Source organism: Paramormyrops kingsleyae, chromosome 3 (genome assembly GCF_048594095.1).
Source record: "Paramormyrops kingsleyae isolate MSU_618 chromosome 3, PKINGS_0.4, whole genome shotgun sequence".
In the NCBI taxonomy this organism is placed as follows: domain Eukaryota; kingdom Metazoa; phylum Chordata; class Actinopteri; order Osteoglossiformes; family Mormyridae; genus Paramormyrops; species Paramormyrops kingsleyae.
In genome coordinates this window covers 23,761,994-23,784,275 of record NC_132799.1, presented here as the reverse complement: position 1 = coordinate 23,784,275, position 22,282 = coordinate 23,761,994, and the positions used below count along the sequence as shown (strand labels likewise).

Sequence of the window (22,282 nt, the reverse complement as noted above, 5' to 3'; positions counted from 1 at the left end):
AAATGATGTTTTTGGTGTCCCGTTGAATCATTTTTAACATCTCCCACTTTACAAAGCACAGTAGTTCTTCAAATGCAGATACTGAGATAGGATGCATGTTAAGTCTAATTAAAATATTAATTCCTCACAGGTGCCTGTTCTTTACAAATATTGTTGCTTTGAATTAAATAACAAGCAATAAAGCTCCATTTTGTCCATCTGAAATATGCATGTTGTATAATTGTTTTTGCTTTAATAAACATATACTACATGACACATTGTGACTTTTGATGTTTATTTAATCATTGGGAATCTAGAAGCCCTAACTTGAGAGTCTTAAATAGAGTTCATTTAAGTGGATGACAAATATATGTTAATAAACATGAGGGTGGGGTGAGGCTCAGTGGTCGTGATTGGAAGGTGTCCTTTTCATATCACGGGGCCAGCAAACTGATGCCACCGTTCGGCCCCCGAGCAAGGCCCAGGGCTGCTGAATGCTGGCTCACCCTCTGCTGTGACCCCCACGCTTGCTCTCACCTCTGTATGTGTCTGTGTGTCCCATGGAGTGCAAGATCTATTCTAAAAATTTAAATTAATCAAAATATTGACTATTGGGTAGAATATATACAGTTATGGCAGGACTGTCTCCATTTTTACTTAAGGCTCTAGACAAAGCTTAACTCGAGTGGCCCCCCTACCAGGAAAACTGATTTCATTTCTTACAAAGCGCAGATAATACGTGAGCCGAAGGGAACTTCTGGTTCTGCCTACAGCTAAAGGCAGCCCTTCTTTATTAATATGCGCATTAAGGTTATGGCCCTTGGAATTTGCCTCAATAAATTATTATATGGCACATTTTGTAGTTTGATGGCCAAAATTCAAACCGAAAAAAATGTTTTTGCACAAAGAGCAAACAACGTTTGTTTATGTGCTTTTTTTTGGGCAATGCATAATTGTTTATTTAAATGAATGTATAAAACCGCCTAAATGGTATGACAAATTCCGTCCATCCAGGACAGTATAGCTAACTACATAGTACACAGCAACTACGGACAGCGGCGGTTAAGCCAGACAGCATAGCGGTATGTGAGATTTACACCAGTTACGAGTGACTGTAAACCATCATAATAGCCATATAAATCTACAGACATATAAACCAACAGAAAGTAAATCCAGCATATTTCACAGGATGTCGGTGATTCACATGATACATGTATTTACCCCATAATATAGTGCTGAAAGGACAGGTTAAATCAGCGGCTCCTTCGCCTGCGGTGTCCCCACCTTCGCCGAGCGGCTCTAACGTCATATCTTCTGGATGTGTTGGGGGGGGTGGCTAACACAGTTTGGAGCCGATTAATGTTCAGATACACCGACCTGAGTGTAGGGGGTGCTTTTTAAACGCAATGGCACTCAGGAATTGCTTGGGACTGCAATGCGTTTTAACGGTTTTTTATTTAATATCTCCTTCCTGGATGTCCTGCGCTTTCTTGCTGGTTACGGCGGCCGGGGACCTTCCTCCATGCACCGAGGTAACATCTTGACCCGCTCTCCGTTATGCATGCAAGTTAGCCGCTTTACTTATATTCAACCACATTTCATAAAATCACTGCAGCACAGTACAAGTCGGCCTCTTTACACGCAATTAAACGCTTTATAATGCCGATAAATTGTATTTGTTCTATTTTAGCAGGAGCCGGTATGTGCAGATTTGTAAATTAATTTTTATTCTCCAAAATCACAACTTCAGATTAAGACAATATTATGCGAGCCGATTAACGAGTCCGATGAACAGAATGCGTTAGTAAATACTTAAATAAATATGTAAAATCATAAATATTATTTCCATAGACACTGGGAGTATTTATATGGCAAAACCCCCAATATTCACCTTACATAATAACTTTTCTCTGTTTTCATCACGCAAATAACACTTGGTCACCTCATAGTACAATCAATATGAAATTAAAATAATACTTTTAAAAGTAGCATACTTTTATAAATCACAGCCCTTTTTGGGAAATCATACTTCATAAAACATACACCCGAGTTCGCTGCTAGATCTCCTCAATCTATAAATAGGTAGTGCTTTTAAAGACACTCTTACTACTGCATCCTTGCCAGCTTTCAAATCCGATTATGATTAGATGAGAGAAAATGGTACGGATACTCGATCTTCATCGTTTCTTTTTTTTAAGCCATGGACTTATGTGTATATAGGACATTTATAGGTGTGAACAATTAATTAAAGCTTGTTGAAACTGACGTCGTATAGGCCTACATTTAATACAGTTTAAAAATACATCGCCGAAAGGAGAAACGGCGAGTCCTTCGGGGTAATTAAGGCAAATTGTGAACTAAAAAAAAAGAAAACATACAAGCCTTAAGTCCAAAAGCGACAGTATTAACCCACCATCCTATGGGGGGCAGTTATTAGGGTCCACGCCTCCATGATTTGAGGTGTCCTATGAACGACTCCCACAAACTTACATTCCGGCGAGTTTTTCCTTTGCTTTATGCCAGCTCAGCAAATGTACGCCATGCTTCCTTTTTATTATTTTCAGCGTTTCTCTGTTTTGGTGCCTTTGAAATTCTATCGTTTCTGCAATTTACCTGCTATCACCCGCAGTCGGTCATATTCTGTTATATTGTACGTGTAAGAAAGCGAGCAACAGGCATGAAGGATTATCTCCCTCCTTCCTGGTTTCACCCAGCAGAAGAGGTTGGCCAGCTGGTAAACATACGGCCAAGACAAAGATTTGGGCAAACAATGCCTGTAGAGTAGACTGGCGGTATTCCACAAAGCAGGACTTCTTCCTTAGCCAGACAACAGAAGTCCCAATCTGGAGTATAATTAAGATATCTGAGAAAGCGTGCCTGCTGGGCTCGAAAGCTCGCACTGATGCTGCCCTGTGCTGCACATACCAAATACAAAGCTTTCATTGCACACTGTCTTATTTCCATGGTGTAGTCCAGACCTCTTTCTTACCAGCTATCTCATGCCCCTTCCTATGATTTACAGGAAGTCACCCCCCTTTTCTTGCCAGGACAGGGATAAACACTCTGGCCTGGTTATCCAGCAGTTCGATGGCATCGGATTTACAGGGGGTGTCCGTTTTCATCACCCGGCTCATTTTTCATGGAAAAGTGCATCACACATAGAAAAAAGGAATGCCAGCTTCTCTTTGTGGCTCCAGATCAACGTTAAGCCCATTATCGCTAAAATTAGAGACAAATTTTGCTCTCAAAATAATCCTATATAAAGGGATTATTTATGGTTCAGCTGTATGCAGTACTTATGGTCGATTCACACAAGATGAAGTGTATCAGTCTATCATTTTCAGTGGTTTTATCTAATTGTAAAAATGCAATACAACAAACTGGCTTAGTGTGAACCTATGATTTGCAGACCCAGCAGGGGTTGGAGGGTTGGGGGGGGGGGGGGCACTCAAACCAGGAATCGTTCCTCTTGCACCCACACAGTGCTGAACCAGGCAGCGCAGGTCCCAGCCACTGGCCTTCTTATTCCCGTCTGCCTGAGTCACACTATCAGCTTCCTGCAGGGAGGCGCCCTTCCTTCCTGCTCCCTGACAGCTTTCTTAAGTCATTACACAGGAAAGATTGCGCTCTGTTTTCCTAGAGTGAAGCCAAATGGCATCGGAAGGTGGTGCAGCAGCACTTTGGTGACGCTTTACGTCCCGTGTGTGCTGGACGTTGTGGGCTCCCTCTTCTCTGCTGGTACCTTACTGGGCTCACGGTCCCACTCACTCCTTGCAGACGGAGTACTATTTTGAGTACACAGAGTGTGACAGCACTGGCTCGCGCTGGAGAGTGGCCATCCCTCGCAAAGAAGGCACATGCAGCGGTCTCCCCGACCCCACCCGCGGGACACAGTGTGGTAAGGGCAGCTGGTGGTGTGCTTGTGCGTGTCAGTGTTTGGGATGCCTGTCTGTCTGCATGTCTCTGTCTGTCTGTCTCTGTATGTCTGTCTCCCAGTCTATCTGCCTGTCTGTCTGCATGTCTCTGTCTGTCTGTCTCTGTATGTCTGTCTCCCAGTAGAAGGACTTTCTTAGGAATAGTCTTCTACCCTACGGCCCATTCTTCCTCCTCGGTCCAGGAGGGGGGGCTCACAGACCATCCCGTGTCCTGTCTGCTCACAGACCGTCCGGTGCCCTGTCTGCTCACAGACTGTCCCATGCCCTGTCTGCTCACAGACCATCCCGTGTCCTGTCTGCTCACAGACCGTCCTGGTGCCCTGTCTGCTCACAGACCGTCCCGTGCCCTGTCTGCTCACAGACCGTCCTGGTGCCCTGTCTGCTCAAAGACTGTCCCGTGCCCTGTCTGCTCACAGACTGTCCCGTGCCCTGTCTGCTCACAGACCGTCCGATGCCCTGTCTGCTCACAGACCGTCTGATGCCCTGTCTGCTCGCAGACTGTCCCGTGTCCTGTCTGCTCACAGACTGTCCTGGTGCCCTGTCTGCTCACAGACTGTCCCGTGCCCTGTCTGCTCACAGACTGTCCTGTGCCCTGTCTGCTTACAGACCGTCCGTTGCCCTGTCGGCTCACAGACCGTCCGATGCCCTGTCTGCTCACAGACCATCCCGTGTCCTGTCTGCTCACAGACTGTCCCGTGCCCTGTCTGCTCACAGACTGTCCCTTTGATGGCCCCTCTTCCAGACAGTAACTTGGTTCATTCACCACCTCCTCTGTCCTCTATCAGCTGAAACACAAACTTCTCATCAGTAATTTATGGGTAACAGCTGTTTCTTTGTCATTTACATAAACTCTCAGGTGCCACCAGCAGGTGTGACTGTGTTTCACTTGTCACCCTTAATGGTGGTTAATTGTAACAGCTGGTAAAGCATGCTGACCCTCGGGGCATAAATGTTTTTTAATGTGGACCAGATCTGGCTTTAGCATAAAGTCAAATATTTGACCCTCTTGGCATTTGCAAGCTGTATTAGTTTAGCTGTCCTCCTCTGGGTGGTATATGGTTGGCGGGGAGGGGAGATGATGATCTGAGAGGTTGGCAGTGAAAAGGGCAGCTTGGAGATGTGCACACTTCACTGTTGTCCTGTCATAGAATGGTTGGTTTGTAGATCAACTCCATCAAGGTCCATCGCCAAGTTGTCTGCTCCCTTACTTCTCGTCTGCCCTCATCTTGCTCGTGAGTGCTATGTCATTTTTATCAAGAAATCCAGGCCTGTATGATCTGATACCTCCCTCAATCACAGGCTTCTCCTGCAAGGCCGGTGAGTTCCTGGAATTGTCGACCCAGCAGTGCACAAAGTGCGCCCCTGGGACCTTCTCCCTGGGCAGCGGGATCCGTTTCGATGAGTGGGACGACATTCCTGCTGGCTTTACCAACGTGGCCACCTACACGGAGGCTCATGACAACAGCGAGGGCGAAGTCCAAACATGCCACAAGTGAGCAGGTGTCGCTGTTGCATCTGGATGACAGTCCTGGCCTCGCAATAACTATGGATCCGTGTGGATTTCTGTCAAATGCTTTTGCATTTGCTTCTAGGATCATGCTCAAAGTAAATAGGAAAAATAGTGTAAAAACAAATAACAATAAAAATACCAAGAAGAATAATATAAGCTGATAAAAGTTAAAAAGCTATGATATGAGTAGCTGTTATTTTCTGTGTTTACCTGAGAAGTGAGGATTCATGTGAAGTGTGTGACACTGGCCTGTCTCTACTTGGCCTGTTTTAGCGTTTAATTTGCCTGAGGGCAGAAAGCTGTCCTGCTGTAGGTCGCTGGTAGAAGATGATGCTTCACTTGCCTTGACTTGTTTTGGTCCTCACCGTGTCATGAGGATGCCCCCCTGATTCCCATCACACACGCTGTGGTTCCTCCACCTTCTCCCCAGCTCCTCATGGACCCCCCAGGGCAGCTACTTGGAGTCAAACCAAGATGAGTGCATGGTGTCTCTGATCTACACAGTTCACTTGACAAAGCAGGGCTTTGTCTCCTTCGAGTACCAGTACGTGGATGGCAACATCATTTTTGAATTCTTTGTGAGTATTTGTCTATACCACTAATGAAAAATGCAATCTCCTGCAACCTTGGCCAATATAAGATCCTGGACTATGGAAGGATATATGAGTTGGGAGTAGTTGCTTGACTTGATATGTCATCATCATTGAACCAAGGTGTGGATTTCCAGATCCAGAATGACCAGTGCTTGGAAATGGATCAGTCTTCTGACCAGAAGTGGATCAAACTTAGCAGTAATGGAGACTGGGCCTCTCACACGGTAAGTGGCAGGTCCTGGGCTCTGGAGGGCTCTCTCCATCATCCCCATGATGACGACATCTCCCTACTGATCTCTGCTGTAGGTTAACTTGAAATCAGGCACCAATATCCTGTACTGGAGGACAACTGGAATTCTGTTTGATGCCAAAATGGTGAAGCCAGTGCTGCTGAAGAACATTCAGATTGAAGGTAACAGGATCCTCATGGTGCTGAACACTACTGTGGGGTGTCCACTGGTGCCCCCACTGGCAGCATCCTGCTTTAATGGTGGATCTCTCACTTTCAGGGGTTGCCTACATGTCGGAGTGCTTTCAGTGCAAGCCGGGCACCTTCAGCCGCACGGCCGGCTCCTCCGTGTGTGAGCTGTGTCCCAGGAACACCTACTCTGGCAGGGGGGCCAGCTCCTGCACCGCCTGCAACCTGGAGGTGGCCTACGCCCGTATGTACCCCAGCCAGAACCAGGACGCACTTGGAATGTAGCTGACAGCGTGACTGTCTTTGTTCTACAACATTCTGAGAGTCCTGTTCAGGAACAGTAAATGTAAATAACAAGTGGAGCGGCTAAAATGTCTGTCTGTCTGTCTGTCTATCTATCTATCTATCTATCTATCTAATCTAAAGGGTGAGTGACTTGTAAATTAACTGAACATCCTTAGCTGATCAGAGTAACACAACAAAAGGGCTGACTGACTGTGGGTCATGTTGGCTTTGTGCTGGCTGCTGGGATTTTCAAAAGGCCTATGCCAAGATGCCAGTGACTCACACAGGAAGCGGGATGGTCAGGTGGTCAAGGAGACAGCACTGAATGTCCTGGAACAGCTGCTGTGACATTGACCCTTAATCTGGCTGCATTGATGGAGAACACTGTCACACAAAAAGTGTTTTGCTGGAGGGCCGAAATAATGAAGGTTTGCGTCCACAGCTGAGGGGGCCGCGGAGTGTCGAGGGAGACCCCCCTGCATCAGGAAGGATTACTTTGAAATCCACACGCCATGCGACAGTGAGGGCAAGGTGACATCCTCCCGCCATACTTCAGAGAATGTATCTGTGGAAATGACACTGTGCAGCATACCCATGAGTTTATGTAGGCTGGTCACCAGCTTGTGGATTTGTGCCATAGGAGAAAGGCAGCTAGTAATGGGGTCCCAGCTGACTCCACAAGTAAGGCTGATGTTTGCAAAGGTCACGCACCTGTCTCTGCAGCAGCAAGCTGACCGATTCTCCATTAGTTCCATGTCCTCCTGCCCATGCTATGTTTGACTTTCTGTCAGCATGGCAGAGGACCATCAGAGATCAGACATGGAGGGTTTCGAAGACAGAAAAGCCTAACCAGGAGAAGGTGTTGATGGATGGATACATTTCATTTAATTTAAAATTTATAATATTGGATGGAATAATGATATTCAGTAAAAAACAGGGATGTGCCTGTACTGATCACGAAACCCATAACAAATGTACCCAACAGGGTGCTTGCAGAAGAAGTAGATGGTTAGATTTCTGAGGTGAGCTTCTCTACATGTTTCCAGACCCAGATCATGTACAAGTGGATTGAGCCAAAGGTTTGCATAGAGAACATGACGGATGCAGTGATGCTGCCCCCGTCTGGCAAGCGACAGGCGTGTCCACCCTGCAACCCAGGTTTTTACAACAACGAGACGGGATCCTGCTTGCCCTGCCCCCTCGGGACCTTCTCAGGTGGCACAGACGGTGAGTCCTGACCGCAAACACCCTTAAACCCAGTAGAGGTCTAGCAGGCCAAAGGATGGAAGCTTGCATTCCGCAAATGTGTTTCATGCAAATTCTAATTTCCTTTCATAATCACCTGAAATCATAATTAGCTCCTATTGCTTGTGTTGGTGTTGGCAGGCCATTTTGACATGTCAATGCAAAACTTTTGTGACTTTTGATTGATGTGGTTCTGCGATGGCTGCTCTTTCACAGCAGCCGATAATATATCTGCATGTGGTGCCCCTTGGGTGTGCAGGGGGCATTCTGCTGTCTGTGTACCACAGTGGGGTGGGGGGGGGAAGGGGGGGCTCTTCATAAACACTCTAAATGTGCTGGAGCATCACAATGGTCAGCATCGGTGCTCAGGTGCCCTCAATGCCCTCAATGATGTGCTGTGATGTGATGTAATGTGTCCCCCCCCCCCACCCAAGGACGCTGCCAGCAATGCCCTGCTGGCACAGAGCCAGTCCTTGGATATGAGTACAGGTGGTGGAACGTGCTCCCATCCAACATGAAGACCTCCTGTTTCAATGTGGGAAACTCCGATTGCGACCAGATGAACGGTGAGTGTAATGCAGTACCAGCTTGTGGGGCCTAGATGGCACTGTGGTGTCACAAGAGTGGGATGGAGTCACAACAAAACACCACAGCACGCTTGCATCGCACCAAGACAACCTTTAAAAGAGGGTGTTTATTTATCTTATTATTTTAGCATTAAGAGCCACTTGTTTACGACATTCCAAGAGAGGGAAGGATGGATTTAGCTAGGAATAGCAGACGACTACCAGGACTACCCCATGTGACATGCGATGATCGTGATCTGTGACCATTTTCCACCGAACGGTGTTCAGGTGTGGAAATGACCGGGACAGGAGCGAGGCGTGGCACCTGAGCCAAGTGGACGCTGTCCCTAGGTGTCCTTAAATGTCTCACCTGTCCTCCAGCCAGCATTTAAATTCTGATTTGTGCTGGACCAGGAATTACAGGCACTGTAAATATTCAGTGTTGTCTGTTAAATACAAGGGTTGTTCCCCATGTTTACCGGCCTCTGATGCTAGTGTTACTTGCCTGGTCTGATGCTAACATTGACTTTGTTGGGATGTGCATGATGCTCTTGACTCTCGGGTCCACAAGCCTGGGAGGTGGCTGGGGACCACATTCGGAGTGGAGTGGGCAGCTTGGACAATGATTACCTGATCCTGAACCTCCGCATCCCGGGCTTCAAGTGAGTCCCACGCAGGAGCAGCTGGATATACTAACACTGCACTCATATATCTCCATGTATGCACAGAGCAGCAGCCCCATTCCTGTCCTCAGCCCTGTCCCCAGCCGCATCTACAGCCATGTCCTTAACCCCATCCTAAGCTCTTTCCCCAGCCCTGTCCTCAGCCCTGTCCCCAGCCGCATCTACAGCCATGTCCTTAACCCCATCCTAAGCTCTTTCCCCAGCCCTGTCCTCAGCCCTGTCCCCAGCCGCATCTACAGCCATGTCCTTAACCCCATCCTAAGCTCTTTCCCCAGCCCTGTCCTCAGCCCTGTTCCCAGTCCCGTCCATGAATAATCAGTAACCTTGTGTCACCTCCACTGCTACCCACACATACCTGTATATTTCTGTCACTGTCTCTATTTATTCCTGGGATTCTGGTCTTATTTATTTACTTATTTATAATTCACTTTATCATTACATTCACTTGTCGTCCTGTTGTCTATCCGTCTTGTTGTCTATGTTCACTGTCTGCAGGAGCACATGCAAGCAAGCATTTCATTTTACACGGTACTCATACATCTACACATGACAATAAAGCAATTGAATTGAATTGAATTGATCCTGTCCCCTGTCCTGTCCTCAGTACTGTCCCCAGTCCCATCCTCAATACTGGTCCCAACAGTGTCCCCAGTCCAACACCTCTCCTTTGCAACCACACTGGGATTTTAACCCATGCTTTTCTTTGTGCTTTCCCCATGCTTTTCCCAGGCTTCCGACATCGGCGATGGGCAGCACAGGCGATGAGATCGGTCGCATTACCTTTGTGTTTGAGACTGCATGCTCTGCTAACTGCGAGCTCTACTTCATGATGGTGCGTGGATCTCGGCTGCCAGCTGATGAGCGATGGCCCATGGCAGGATGACCAGGGTCTTCGTGTCTCATGGGGATCAGTTCTGTAGGGGGTGTGGTGGTGCTTCTCTGCCTCAGGCAGTCTTCACCTTGAGTGAAGATATGGCCGCCTGTGTCCATCTGTATTGGCTGATGTTTCACTATGGAAAAAAATGGACATCCAATGGGAATGGTGAGTTTTGGTGAAAATCTAGTCCAGGCATAGCGATGATGGTGACTGATTCTCAAGTTTATCCTGCAGGACATGAACAGGAAGAGCACCAACATTGTGGAGTCGTGGGAAGGAAGCAAGGAGAAGCAGTCGTACACCCACATCATTGCCCACAATGCCTCAATGTCTTTCACATGGGCATTCCGGAGGACCAACCAGGCACTTGATGTGAGTCAGGAGAGAGTTCGCACGGAGCCATTGGCTGCCATTCTGCAGAGTTCTTACGGTACTGATGCTGTTTTTTGCTTAGAGGGTTTTTTTTTTATCTACCTCAGGGCAGGCAGTTTGTCGATGATGTTGTGAAGATCTACTCCATCACGGTCACCAACGTTCTGGGCGGGGTTGCCACTTCTTGTCACACCTGTGCCCTGGTGTCCCAGCAGCCGGGCTCCTCCTGCATCCCCTGTCCAGCTGGACACTACATCGATGTGGACACCAACCAGTGCAGGGAGTGTCCCCCCAACACCTACCTGTCCGGGCACCTTATCTATGGCAAAGGAACCTGTATTCCCTGCGGCCCAGGCAGCAAGAGCAACAAGGTAGGTGAACATCTCACCTGGGTGTGTGAGAAGATGATCTGGTTTGCCATTGCTGCTTTTCACAGGTCCATATGTTTAGAGTAAGATCTCTGGCTGCAAAGCCTGCCATTTTTTTGCTAAATCTTCCTAGAGTGTCATGGAAACAGACATTTGCAGTCATGTCATGTTTGCACTGTCTACGTTCTTGCCTCGGCCGGTTCCACATGTAGCGCTATGGCATGTGGTCCCCACTGCTGCCGTCCCTGGCTTATTGACTTGTCAAAGCCATTTCCTCTAACGCCTTGTGACCCATGTGTTTTTTGTGGGACGGTTTTGGCATGAGGCGACAGCGTACCAGGGAGGCAAGCAGCTAAGTTGTTTTGGAATGGGATGAGAGAGTTGACCAGACAATGGCTCCCTTGTGTGCAGACGGCATTGGACTGCCGCCGCTCTCCACAGTGCTGATCCCGTGTGTCCCCAAGGCTCTCCTTAATGCTGCTTTTGTTGCCTCCCTTTTCCGGCAAAGGAGCACTCTGCCTGCTTCAGCGACTGCAGCTTCTCCCACGTGGCAGGAAAGCGGACCCTGACCTACAACTTTAGCCGGATGGGTCCAGTGGCCTCCATCGTGAACGGGCCCAGCTTCACGTCCAAGGGCACCAAGTACTTCCACTTTTTCAAGATCAGCCTGTGTGGGCAGGAGGTAAAGCCCTGCTGGCCGAGGCCCATTGATCCCTGGTCTGGGGACCAAACCAGGCTTCAGATCTTGTCTATTTATATTAGATTTTGTTCACAAGAACCTCAGATGAGCAATTAAGGTGTTTATGATGCTTTAATGCCATGCAAATCCACCACTTCCATATTCATATTCATATGACGCCAGAGTCTGATGTGGTCCTCTCGGCTGTGGTTCTCAGGGCAGGAATGGTGCCGTGTGTACTGACAATGTGACAGACCTGTCCAGAAATGACCTCCAGAACAAATCTGGAGGGCCTACCAATCAGGTGGAGTCTTTCATCTGCCAATCGACCATCATACCATCAGATGGGCGGGGCTTCAGGACAGCGCTGTCCTCCCAGTCCGTCAGCCTGGCGGATATTTTCCTGGGTAAGTGCTTGAGGAACAGGGGCAGGGATGCAGGCCCAGGAGAATTGTTGATAAAAAGACGCCTGGCCAACTGTGATATAAAGGTGCAGTGGCAGGGTGTATATATGTACAATTGTGGAGGTGGGGGGGATCTGCTGTAAAATCACTTCATCATTGGTGCCTGTGAATATTTGAAAAAAGCTGTGAAAGCCCCCCCCGTTAATTCAGTAGATGGGTTTGTGAAAAATATGCTGCATTACATAACAGTCTTCCGTCTCCGTGGCGATTGTTGATGCTGGTCCCAACCCCGTGGTTTGATGAATACTCCACTGTTCTCCAGCATGTATGACCCCTGTCTTTATCTGAAGGGGCAACTGCAGAGAATACTCTCGCTGGGATCAGCGTGAACCCGGGCCTGTTCCCCGAGATGCCAAAGAAAATTCCGGATGTCAACTTCTTCTACTGGTGAATACAGTCCAGAGCACCTATGTTCAGCATTCAAAAGCAGGGCTCGCTTCCAAATCATTACGATTAGAACTTTGGTTGAAGGTCTTTATGTCATCCTCACGCAGGTAGTTGCTGTGACTCTGGATTCTTCCTTCTTCTTTCTTCCCATGTTCCAAGGTTGTGGGATAACAGCTCTTATGTGATGTGTTTCACCTGTTTAAATTGAAAAGGTCTCCATGGGCCACGTCATCATGCAAGAATGGACGCCATGCTGTGGTCACGTTGCGGTGTAACCCGGACAGGAGTGCCAGTGGGGAGCTGAGCGTGCCCAGGTACACTCATGTGGAACTGTACCCCTGCTGTTGTTTCTCAGCATGAGCAATCTCAGTAAGACACAGCAGATCTTTCAATTCCCCGGAAACCTGTAAGGGTCACACTGGGCACTCAGTCCTGCTATTACTTCCTTATTAGTCTTTAACGACTTCCAGGTACAGTTTATAGGCACAGGAAATCTGCAAAAATTGTGTATTTTCTTCTGTTTATGTCCTTTGAGAGATTCATATAAGGACACTGCAGGGATCTAAACAAGGAGCATTGCAAATTAGTATCCAAGAGTGCTTTAATCCGCGCTGCAGTTTGTGCTAATTATCATATCAATTATCAGGCTCATTGAAAATTACAGAGGAGACTTCTCGAACGAAGCAGGTGGCTTTGCAGCCACGTAACCCTCCAATGTCTGCAGTTGGTGTGGAAGCTGTTTAATTGCTGTTTAACTTTAACTTAAGTGTGATGCCCTGTACAGATAACCTGCCAGAAATACTTTACAGACGGTCACCCTCAGTTCAAGGCCATGGCAGGAAATGCCCGGCGGGCACCTGCAGATGCTGCACCTTTCACTTCCTCTTTCTCTCTGTCACAGGAAATGCCCGGCGGGCACCTGCGATGGCTGCACCTTTCACTTCCTGTGGGAGAGCTCCAGTGCCTGTCCGCTTTGCACAGAGATGGACTTCCACGAGATAGAAGGGGCCTGCATAGATAGCGTCCAGGTAGCTGCACCCACCACATCATGTGATCTCAATAAGGGACATGGAGGGGCGTGTCGAGGGGGGATGTTCACATGCGGCATCTCCCTCTCCTGTCAGGATAAACACTACGTGTGGAATGACCCAAAGCTCTGCACAGGCGGGGTCCAGCTCCCAGCTAAGAAGACCTCAGCCTGCCAATCCGTCGATTTCTGGCTGAAGGCTGGGGCTGGGATCGGCATCTTCATGGGCATCCTGCTCACCGCCATCACCTGCCACTTCTGGAAGAAGAACAAGAAGTAGGCAGATCTGAAATACCAGCCAGTTTTGGTATCCCACAATGCAAAGTGCAGGCTAGCTAGTCCACTCACCTGGCTGAATAAAACTGTATGCCAGCCCATCCCTGGGTTCAAGAGCTGACCAACACGCCCTTCTCTACCCCCCTGTCAGGTTGGAGTACAAGTACTCATTTTTGGTGATGAGCACCAAGAGGCAGGGTGAGTTTCCCACTGCAGACAGCTGCGCCATCATGGAGGGTGAGGACAACGACGATGAGTCGGTCTATTCCAGCAAGCTGTCACTGCTAGACCAATTCAGGTCCCTGGTGACAAAGGTGCGGCCCCTTTATGGTCACCAGACTGGTTACCCTCATTATCATGGAACCCAGGCCTGAGGTGACGTGTCACTTCCCCTTCACAGGCGAGCAGCGAGCAGCACGAGTGTGTCCAGCTGGAGTCACCGCAGGAGCACAGGTGGGTGTGTGGGTAGCGGCGAGTGGAGAGCCTGGAGACCACACAGAACCCACTGTCAGCAAGACTGGACCAGGCAGGAGCTTGACTGGAGGTCGGGGTGGGGGGGGGACTCCAGTGGGCCATCTTACTGGCGAGACAGTATCGCTCTGCAGTCTTCCGGTATAAGTCATACTCCAGCCTGCTTATTCCATCTTCTACGTCAAATGATAACAGCGGTGTTTCCCCTCTGAACTGAACTGTATCAAACAATTGTAGCGAGATGGAGAGCTGTTGAAGCACGACTTCCTCCTGGGATGACATGATTAAAAACCCATACTTATTCTGGGGTCTCTCAGACCCCTGACTATTAGTCAGGAAACCCTTGACCTAAGTCTCAGTTATGAGCCTTGTTCTCAGTCTGTGTTTTTAATCTCGTCTTTATTGTCTCTGTCTGATGCACCGTGCTGCTTGTAACCTCACAGTCTCTCACCAGTCAGTCCAGGTTATTTTTCTGATATCTAATTTCAGATGAAATAATATGCCGTCATTCCTCTTGCTTACTGAGATCTGAGACTGGCACATTCCTTTGTACAGATGTTTATTTTTTAATTAATAAATTGTGTTTCGAAACAATCTGACCCTATTTAATGCTTGCAGCATACACAATAAGTTGATATGTGAAAATGTAAATTTCGATGGAGGTTTATCTACAACATAGTGGGTGTATAAGGAAAGCAGACATGAATAATGTAGTACTAGTGCGGTGGATGGTTTCATGACAGATCTATATGTTTTTCCAATGATCTGATCTCTTTTAACATCTGTGTATTATGCAGCTTCAAAACTGGACATCAGTACTGCTGGAATTCAGCAGAGCACAAAAGCCCCCACCCCACCCCCTACTAGAAGGAGTAGCACTACTGCTCCCTGTGGGATCAAACTGATGGGGCGTTTTCTAAGAGCAGAGAAAGGCCACTGATACAGGATTAATCTTACGTAAAATGTCCCATTGGGAAAATCGTGAAGAAACCCGGGATCCCACCAGAGAGACACGATAACTGCTGCACTATGGACTCCACAGAAGGACTGCAGTCACACAGAGGAACTGACTCTGATCACAGAGGGAGTCACATAGGAAATGAATGGACTCTTCACAGATGGAGTCATACTGGGGACAAATTTACTCTGTTCTTGGAGTTGTGGAGGTGATGATGACTCAAATTAATTGACTGTTCACCGAGGAAATCACATACGAGATGCTTTTTCATTGAAGAATTGGCACTTGGATGGACTGACTCTGTCCACAGATGAAGTGGCATTTGGATGGACTGACTCTGTCCACAGATGAAGTGGTACTTGGATGGACTGACTCTGTCCATAGATGAAATGGCATGGGGGCAGACTGACTCTGCCCATAAGTGGAGGTATGGGAGTAGACTGACTCTGTCCATAATGGAGCAGCATAGGGGCAGACTGACTCTGTCCATAATGGAGCGGATTGGGGGCAGACTGACTCTGTCCATAAGTGGAGGCATGGGGGCAGACTGACTCTGCCCATAAGTGGAGGCATGGGGGCAGACTGACTCTGTCCATAGGGGCATGGGGACAGAGGCATGCGGACTGAAGAGTCATACTAATGGCAAATGTGTGACGTCACTCCAGCATATCCTGTCCCCACTCAGATTAAGGTGGCGCCCTTGGCTCTCTGCCCTGTGTTTTCAGTATCGCTGACACATAGTGTCAGTGTGTTAACACCATGTCATTGCTGGGGGGTCTGTTATGGCAGCTCCGCCGTTTGACTTTTGCCACCCAGATGAACGGTCTGTAACCTGCGGTAATTGGCGCGGCCATTGATTTGATGCAACAACCTTGCATGTGCAATACTAGTGTCACAAACGTCTCCGAGAGGCCGCCCAACACGTGGGGGCTCTCATTGTCCCCACTACTGGCGTAAAGAAGGAAGAGGACAAAAGGAACAGGAGTGGGAATCAGTTTATTGATGGACTCTCTTACTGCCCACAAAAGGTCACAGCTATTGCTTAGAACTTAGAGCTAGCCCGGTTCAGCCTGACCCCGCTGTGTTCCACACCTCTGCATTTCCTCAGTCCTAGAACGGATAAGAAGTTCACAAAATGAAATATATTTCTCAGACACACCTTCCCGGAAGCCAAAGAATACAAGCAACCCCTCCCCCCCTTCAGCCGGGCTACAGACATGTAGAACTTTGTGAGAAGTATCTACTCACCTCAGGCTGGAATAGTACAGTTCGTACTCTGAAAAGCTCAGTACTCCAGCCTGCCCCCGGGGAGAGTTCAAAGAGACCACAGTCCAAATAAACATTTCACACAGCCTGACGCGCACTGCATATCTCCTGGCTACAGAGCGGCCAAGTTGAGCACAGCGGGCAGATAAACCCGAGAGCGTGGGGCTGCAATACCTGCGACGAGCAGCTGGAGTCTGGCGCGGCACGTTGGACACGCTTTACATGATCCACCGCATCCTGCTTGGCGCCTCCCCACCACTCTGACTCCTCAGCTCCTAACATCCCTCCATCTCCCGCGGGGCTAGAAAGGCTCACACCTCCTGCTGACTACACCCACTGTCAGACACTGGGTTTGGAGCGTGTGATGGGTGGTGTGCGGGTCAGTGGGTCAAGACTCTGTACCTGTGATCGCAAGGTTGCCGGCTCAAATCCCAGAGTTAGCAGAGTGATGTCACTGTTGGGTCCCTGAGCAAGGCCCCTAATGATGTCACTGTTGGGCCCCTGAGCAAGGCCCCTAATGATGTCACTGTTGGGCCCCTGAGCAAGGCCCCTAATGATGTCACTGTTGGGCCCCTGAGCAAGGCCCCTAATGATGTCACTGTTGGGCCCCTGAGCAAGGCCCCTAATGATGTCACTGTTGGGCCCCTGAGCAAGGCCCCTAATGATGTCACTGTTGGGCCCCTGAGCAAGGCCCCTAATGATGTCACTGTTGGGCCCCTGAGCAAGGCCCCTAATGATGTCACTGTTGGGCCCCTGAGCAAGGCCCCTAATGATGTCACTGTTGGGCCCCTGAGTAAGGCCCTAACCCCCCAATTGCTCCAGGGACTGGCTGACCCTGCTTTCTCAAAAAAAAAGTATGTTGCTTAAAAAAAATTGACTACTAAATAAATATTGATTGACAACTCCACTACTGTTACCCATAAAAAACAGGCAGCGAACGTGGTTTAAATTAATGTGAGATGATACGAGACTCTGCCTGAAGAACGTGAATCAGCTGGAAGACATGACAAGCGCGAGATTGACGGGCAGCATCCGCATCCTGTGTTTGGGCTCGACCTCCTGCCTCTCCTGCCTCTCCTGCCTCTCCTGCCCTCCCTGAGGCTCGCTGTGCAACGTCTCCTGCAGGTTATTTATATCTGCTGCCCATTGTAGTCATTTGAGCATCATGGGTGGACCTGTGACTTGTATGTTTCTGCTCAGAGATGAGCCGTCCTGCATTACGAGCATAGAGCCATCCATTGAACCCCAGGAAGACTCACATAAAACTACAAAAACACGAGTTAAGGCACAAAAAGCCATCGATAGACAGGGTTACGTTTTACTAATCATAGACTAATCAACACGACACTGGAGGCATTGACCCGGATGGGCGCAGGCTGTTCTTAAAGAAGACATGGATGTCAATAACACCGATTAGTAGCTTTTTATACACTGTGACACCTCCTGTAATATCGCTGACTTGTGCTGTTAAAACCATCAGTAACGTTTAATGTACATGTTTTATCTACAATGACATAGAAATGCATACTGAATTAATTAAAAACAAAACAAACGGGCACATTGTCTCCCCCGTACCGCTGGCATGGCCCCTTTGTTACCCTTGAGTCTGAACTGATCAATGACCACATTACAATGGGGGTCGTGGTTATTTACAAAGCATAAGAAAACTATCAAAAACAAATTCCCAGAAAACAGACTATAAAGACTTTTCTTCTCTCTACAATGACCTCAGTTGATATGTACAGCCCTTAAAAATCGTGTGAAGCTCCTTCCTGCATGAGAGCAGCGGGGGCGACGCACAGCAGCCACCGGGCCACTAACAGTCTGGGAGCTGCGATCCCGTGGTCCGCGCTCACAGGGATGAGGTGGTCGAGTCCACGATCTCCCTCCCGTTGCACACAGCGGGAACGAAGCGAGCATTCACAGAGGCTGGAGGGAAAGGGAGGAGTTAGCATGGAGATCCTCAAATCTCATTAACTGGTTTACTGATTGATTGGTTGATTGATTGATTTAATACAATATTGGTCTATGACCTATGAAGCCATTATGCTAAAGCCTGTGAGACACCAGTATTCTGGATCTCTTAGAGAACATCTACAAACCTGTCATCCTGCCCACATCTGCCACCGCCGATGCTGAGGAGAGAAAAAGGGGAGGTAAGTTTACCAAGCATATGAGCCTGATCTGAGCTTCAGGGCATGAAGCTGCACCAAAGAAACATGCAGATGCTGAGAAGTTCCACGCACCGTGAGAGTAGGCCGGCCCAGGTCCCGCCACGCTGAAGCGGCTCATGTTCATCCGGTGGCTGGTGACATTCTTCTGCGGCTGGAACATTATGATGTGAACCTTGGGGGCGAACATGCAGCCAAGCACCACAAAACCACTCAGGCTGACCGAAATGCACATGGTGGTGGTCTGCACCTGTGAGGGTCAGGAGGTCAAGGGCAAAGTCAAGGTCAACAGATCAATTCAATCAAAAAGTCAATAAAATCAAGGTCAACTGGTCGGGGTCAGTTGAAAGATTGATAAGATGCACAATTCAGAAAAGAATTTTGTAAGCAACTCCTGAATGAATCGTCTTTCAATTCGCGTGTTTTCAGAAACTCAATTAATGTATTTGTGTCTCTGACGTCTACACTAATTAACAGACAAAAAGAACCTATACAGTTATCTGGTCATAATTATAACAAATACCTCATTACCCTCTGCACCTCTGAATAACTAATATAAGAGCCATTTTCCAGTGTTAGTAGTATTTGTGCTTCACATATTAGCGGAACAGTTTCTTCAATTTCTGAACAATCAAAGCTACCAGGTGAAGACCATCAAAAATGGAAGAGTGTTTGAGTGAGGGGGTCGTCAAACCTCCATGTGTGGGCATTGGTATATAGAATACTGTGGATGGAGCCTTGGAGTGTCACATGCTAATGTGAAGCCCACCCACAGAAGCTTCTTAGATTAGCATGCACCCATTTCCCTAATATTCCCCTCAACTAGCTAACTTGTGATGTTTGTGAGACTAGTTGAGCTTGCTGCCATTAATTAGTAAGAGCTATGATACTTTATTGATGCCTGTGGGGAAAATCTCTTTCCACCTAACCCATTCTGCTCTCCATGGCATACAGACACATTTGTAGGTGACAGCAAGCTTGAGAGTGAAGGGCAGCCACCTGTAGCAGTGCCCATGGAACTGGGGGTTATGGGCCATGCTCAAAGACAATATTTCCCAAGATGAGACTTGAACCAGTGAGTTCTGACCCCAGTCACAAAGGCTTAGCCCATTAAGCCACACACTGCACCCAGTAATAGGTTACATCCTTTTTTAATTCTCTATGGAAGATGAAAGTTCGATTTGTGGGCCTGATTTAATAATGAATTAGACTCATGGCACAACCCCAAGTTCTCTACTATGAAAAATGGCTGATTGTCCAATGCAATCCTTGCCATTATTTTCGTAGGTATGTCTTTAGCTCTGCTGCTGCTAACTTTGAATATTGACTAAAGTCTAAATATCGTCAGGCAATATCAAGTAAGTTTGATGCCAATGTCTTGATATATAACAACATTGGCCGATACCATTATGTAAACCAATATATTGTGCATCTCTAATCTCCCTTCATGACTGTCCTGCTTACCCTGTAGTCACTGGAGGTGACGTAGAAGATGGGCAGGAAGGCCAGCCAGATGATGCAGGTGGTGTACATGGTGAAGCCAATGAACTTGGCCTCATTGAAGTTTTCGGGACATTTTCTGGTCTTGAAGGCGTAGACGGTGCACAGGATGACCAGCAGCACGTCGTAGGCCAGGGAGAGCAGCATGCTAGAGTCGTGCACGTTGCACTTGAGGATGACCGTCTCCCGCTTCTCCGGCAGTGTGAAACGCCGCGTCCCCGGCGGCTCTAGTAGCAGCCAGACAGACGCCAGGAGCAGCTGGACGGAGATGAGACTCAGGCAGATGAAGACCTGAGAGCTTGGGCTGATGAAACGCGGACGCTGGGCGCCGTCCTTCACACCACCAAAGATGCGGGCGATGCGGTTGGTCTTGGTGAGGAGCGCCGAGTAGCAGACGGCGAAGGAAGTGCCCAGACCAAGACGGCGCAGGGCACAGATGGCCGGTGATGGCTTGGCGATGAAGAAGAACGTCATGGAGTAGGACATGAGGACACCCAACAACAGGATGTAGCAGAGTTCGCGGCCGGACGCCTTCACCAGCGGCGTGTTGTTGTGCCGGATGAAGACGCCAGCTACCAGGAGGGTGCAGACAAAGCCCATGCATGCGATGGCTACAGGCCCGATGGCCCAGGCATCCTCCCACATGATATAGTCCTCGGGCAGGTCGTAGCAGCCCTTGAGGTCCTCACTGGGCCATTGGCCGGCACCACAGGGCACACAGGTGAACTCATCGGCCAGGTACTCGTAGGAGTCACACGGAGTGCAAATCCAGCAGCAGAACTCACCTGCTTGCATCTTCTTCATTTCATTGCGGGCACAGGGGTCACTGCACTGTGAAGTGGGTGCTGTGAGGTGGGGCCACTGGATGAGGTCATTGTTGAGGGTCAGTGTCTCCGCCCACTCGCCGACATGGATGTAGGAGTACTTGTCTGCTGTCTTCTGATAGTTGAAGATGTTATAGCGGCCCATGCCATCTCCATAGGTGTCGAACTTCACAAAGTTCTCGATTCCAGGAGGTGAAAATGGTGCTGGGGAACACAAAGCAGATGGTTGCGACCTTATGAAGCAGCTATAAGGGCAGCTTGGAACATTTCCAGTATTAATGGTGTGTTAAATGGGGTGAGTTTATTGTTTCTTGGCCCCCACCCAAAAAGTCAGTTTGCCCCCCCCCCCCCCACCCCCGATTTTTCAAAACCTCAGTAAATAGCTCCTATGTAAGGAACGTATTTATTTAACATTTTCTGTTGTAATTGTTTGAGATGAACAGGGGGGGCTCCAAACCATGGGGGCCAAAGTGGTGGGAATTACGTCAGATTACATAGTAATTAGAAGGTGAACAACTGTTTCTGTTCATAGCCACATTTTATTGAGGTAGGTTTCCTTTGAACAGACCATTAAGCACAGAGGTGCTATGGAAGTCACACTAGGAAGTGGCTTTAAGGCACTCAGTACGACATGCAGATGAAAGGACACCATCAGGAAACGGAGCCCTACCCAGTCGCCACATTGTATTCAAAGATGTGTGTACCTGCCCGTTGTTTGTCCTTCTGCGTGTGCCTCTAAGTGTGCGTGTGTCTCTGCGTGTACATTTGTGTGTGCATGTGCCTCTGTGTGTGTCTCTGCGAGTGCATGTGTCTCTGCGTGTGTGTGTGTCTCTGCGTGTGCATGTGTCTCTGCGTGTGCATGTATCTCTGCGAGTGCATGTGCCTCTGCGTGTGCGTGTGTCTCTGCGTGTGCATGTGTCTCTGCGTGTGCATGTGCCTCTGTGTGTGTCTCTGCATGTGCATGTGCCTCTGCGTGTGTCTCTGCGTGTGCATGTGTCTCTGCGTGTGCGTGTGTCTCTGCGTGTGCATGTGTCTCTGCGTGTGCATGTGCCTCTGCGTGTGCCTCTGTGTCTGTGTGTGCCTCTGTGTCTGTGTGTGCCTCTGTGTCTGTGTGTGCCTCTGTGTGTGCCTCTGTGTCTGTGTGTGCCTCTGCGTGTGACTCTGCGTGTGCATGTGCCTCTGTGTGTGTCTCTGCATGTGCATGTGCCTCTGCGTGTGCCTCTGTGTCTGTGTGTGCCTCTGTGTGTGCCTCTGTGTCTATGTGTGACTCTGTGTGTGCCTCTGCTGAATTGTTGGAAGGGTGGGGAAATGGATGAGGACAGGGTTTAGAAAAAAGAAAAGTGACATGGCTGTCATGCCGTTGTAGCGCAATCATGTGTTTGTGGTGATGCTCATGAAAACAAACCTACTGCGCTGCCAGTTGTTTAA

General features: G+C 48.6%; 2 protein-coding genes across 4 annotated transcripts in view; one reads left to right on the top strand and one right to left on the bottom strand.

Annotated features, from left to right (window-relative positions):
* The first annotated feature begins 1,059 nt into the window (after positions 1-1,059).
* elapor2 (endosome-lysosome associated apoptosis and autophagy regulator family member 2) lies at positions 1,060-15,966 on the top strand. 2 transcript variants are annotated; one of them, XM_023816118.2, is made up of 23 exons: positions 1,060-1,511; positions 3,757-3,877; positions 5,214-5,406; positions 5,855-6,002; positions 6,152-6,241; positions 6,324-6,429; positions 6,527-6,679; positions 7,163-7,251; positions 7,767-7,947; positions 8,400-8,531; positions 9,103-9,193; positions 9,944-10,046; positions 10,326-10,463; positions 10,571-10,834; positions 11,340-11,513; positions 11,728-11,917; positions 12,265-12,361; positions 12,574-12,675; positions 13,263-13,389; positions 13,486-13,664; positions 13,816-13,978; positions 14,065-14,117; positions 14,933-15,966. In XM_023816118.2, exons 1-23 carry the CDS (start codon positions 1,386-1,388, stop codon positions 15,000-15,002), a joined length of 3,090 nt encoding a protein of 1,029 aa, XP_023671886.2. In that variant the 5' UTR covers positions 1,060-1,385; the 3' UTR covers positions 15,003-15,966. The 2 variants fall into 2 exon arrangements, with proteins under 2 accessions (XP_023671886.2, XP_023671887.1); XM_023816119.2 differs by lacking the exons at positions 1,060-1,511; positions 3,757-3,877; positions 5,214-5,406 and having other exon boundaries at positions 5,894-6,002; positions 6,138-6,241.
* A 105-nt stretch (positions 15,967-16,071) lies between these two features.
* LOC111846174 (metabotropic glutamate receptor 3) overlaps positions 16,072-22,282 on the bottom strand; it is a 28,628-nt gene continuing 22,417 nt past the window's right edge. For both annotated transcript variants that reach the window (XM_023816124.2, XM_023816125.2), the window contains exons 4-7: positions 19,995-21,058; positions 18,606-18,780; positions 18,462-18,494; positions 16,072-18,288 (exon numbers count right to left, since the gene is read on the bottom strand). In XM_023816124.2, coding sequence (XP_023671892.1) covers positions 18,212-18,288; positions 18,462-18,494; positions 18,606-18,780; positions 19,995-21,058 — 1,349 coding nt within the window. In that variant the 3' untranslated portion in view covers positions 16,072-18,211. The remainder of the gene's footprint in view (positions 18,289-18,461; positions 18,495-18,605; positions 18,781-19,994; positions 21,059-22,282) is intronic.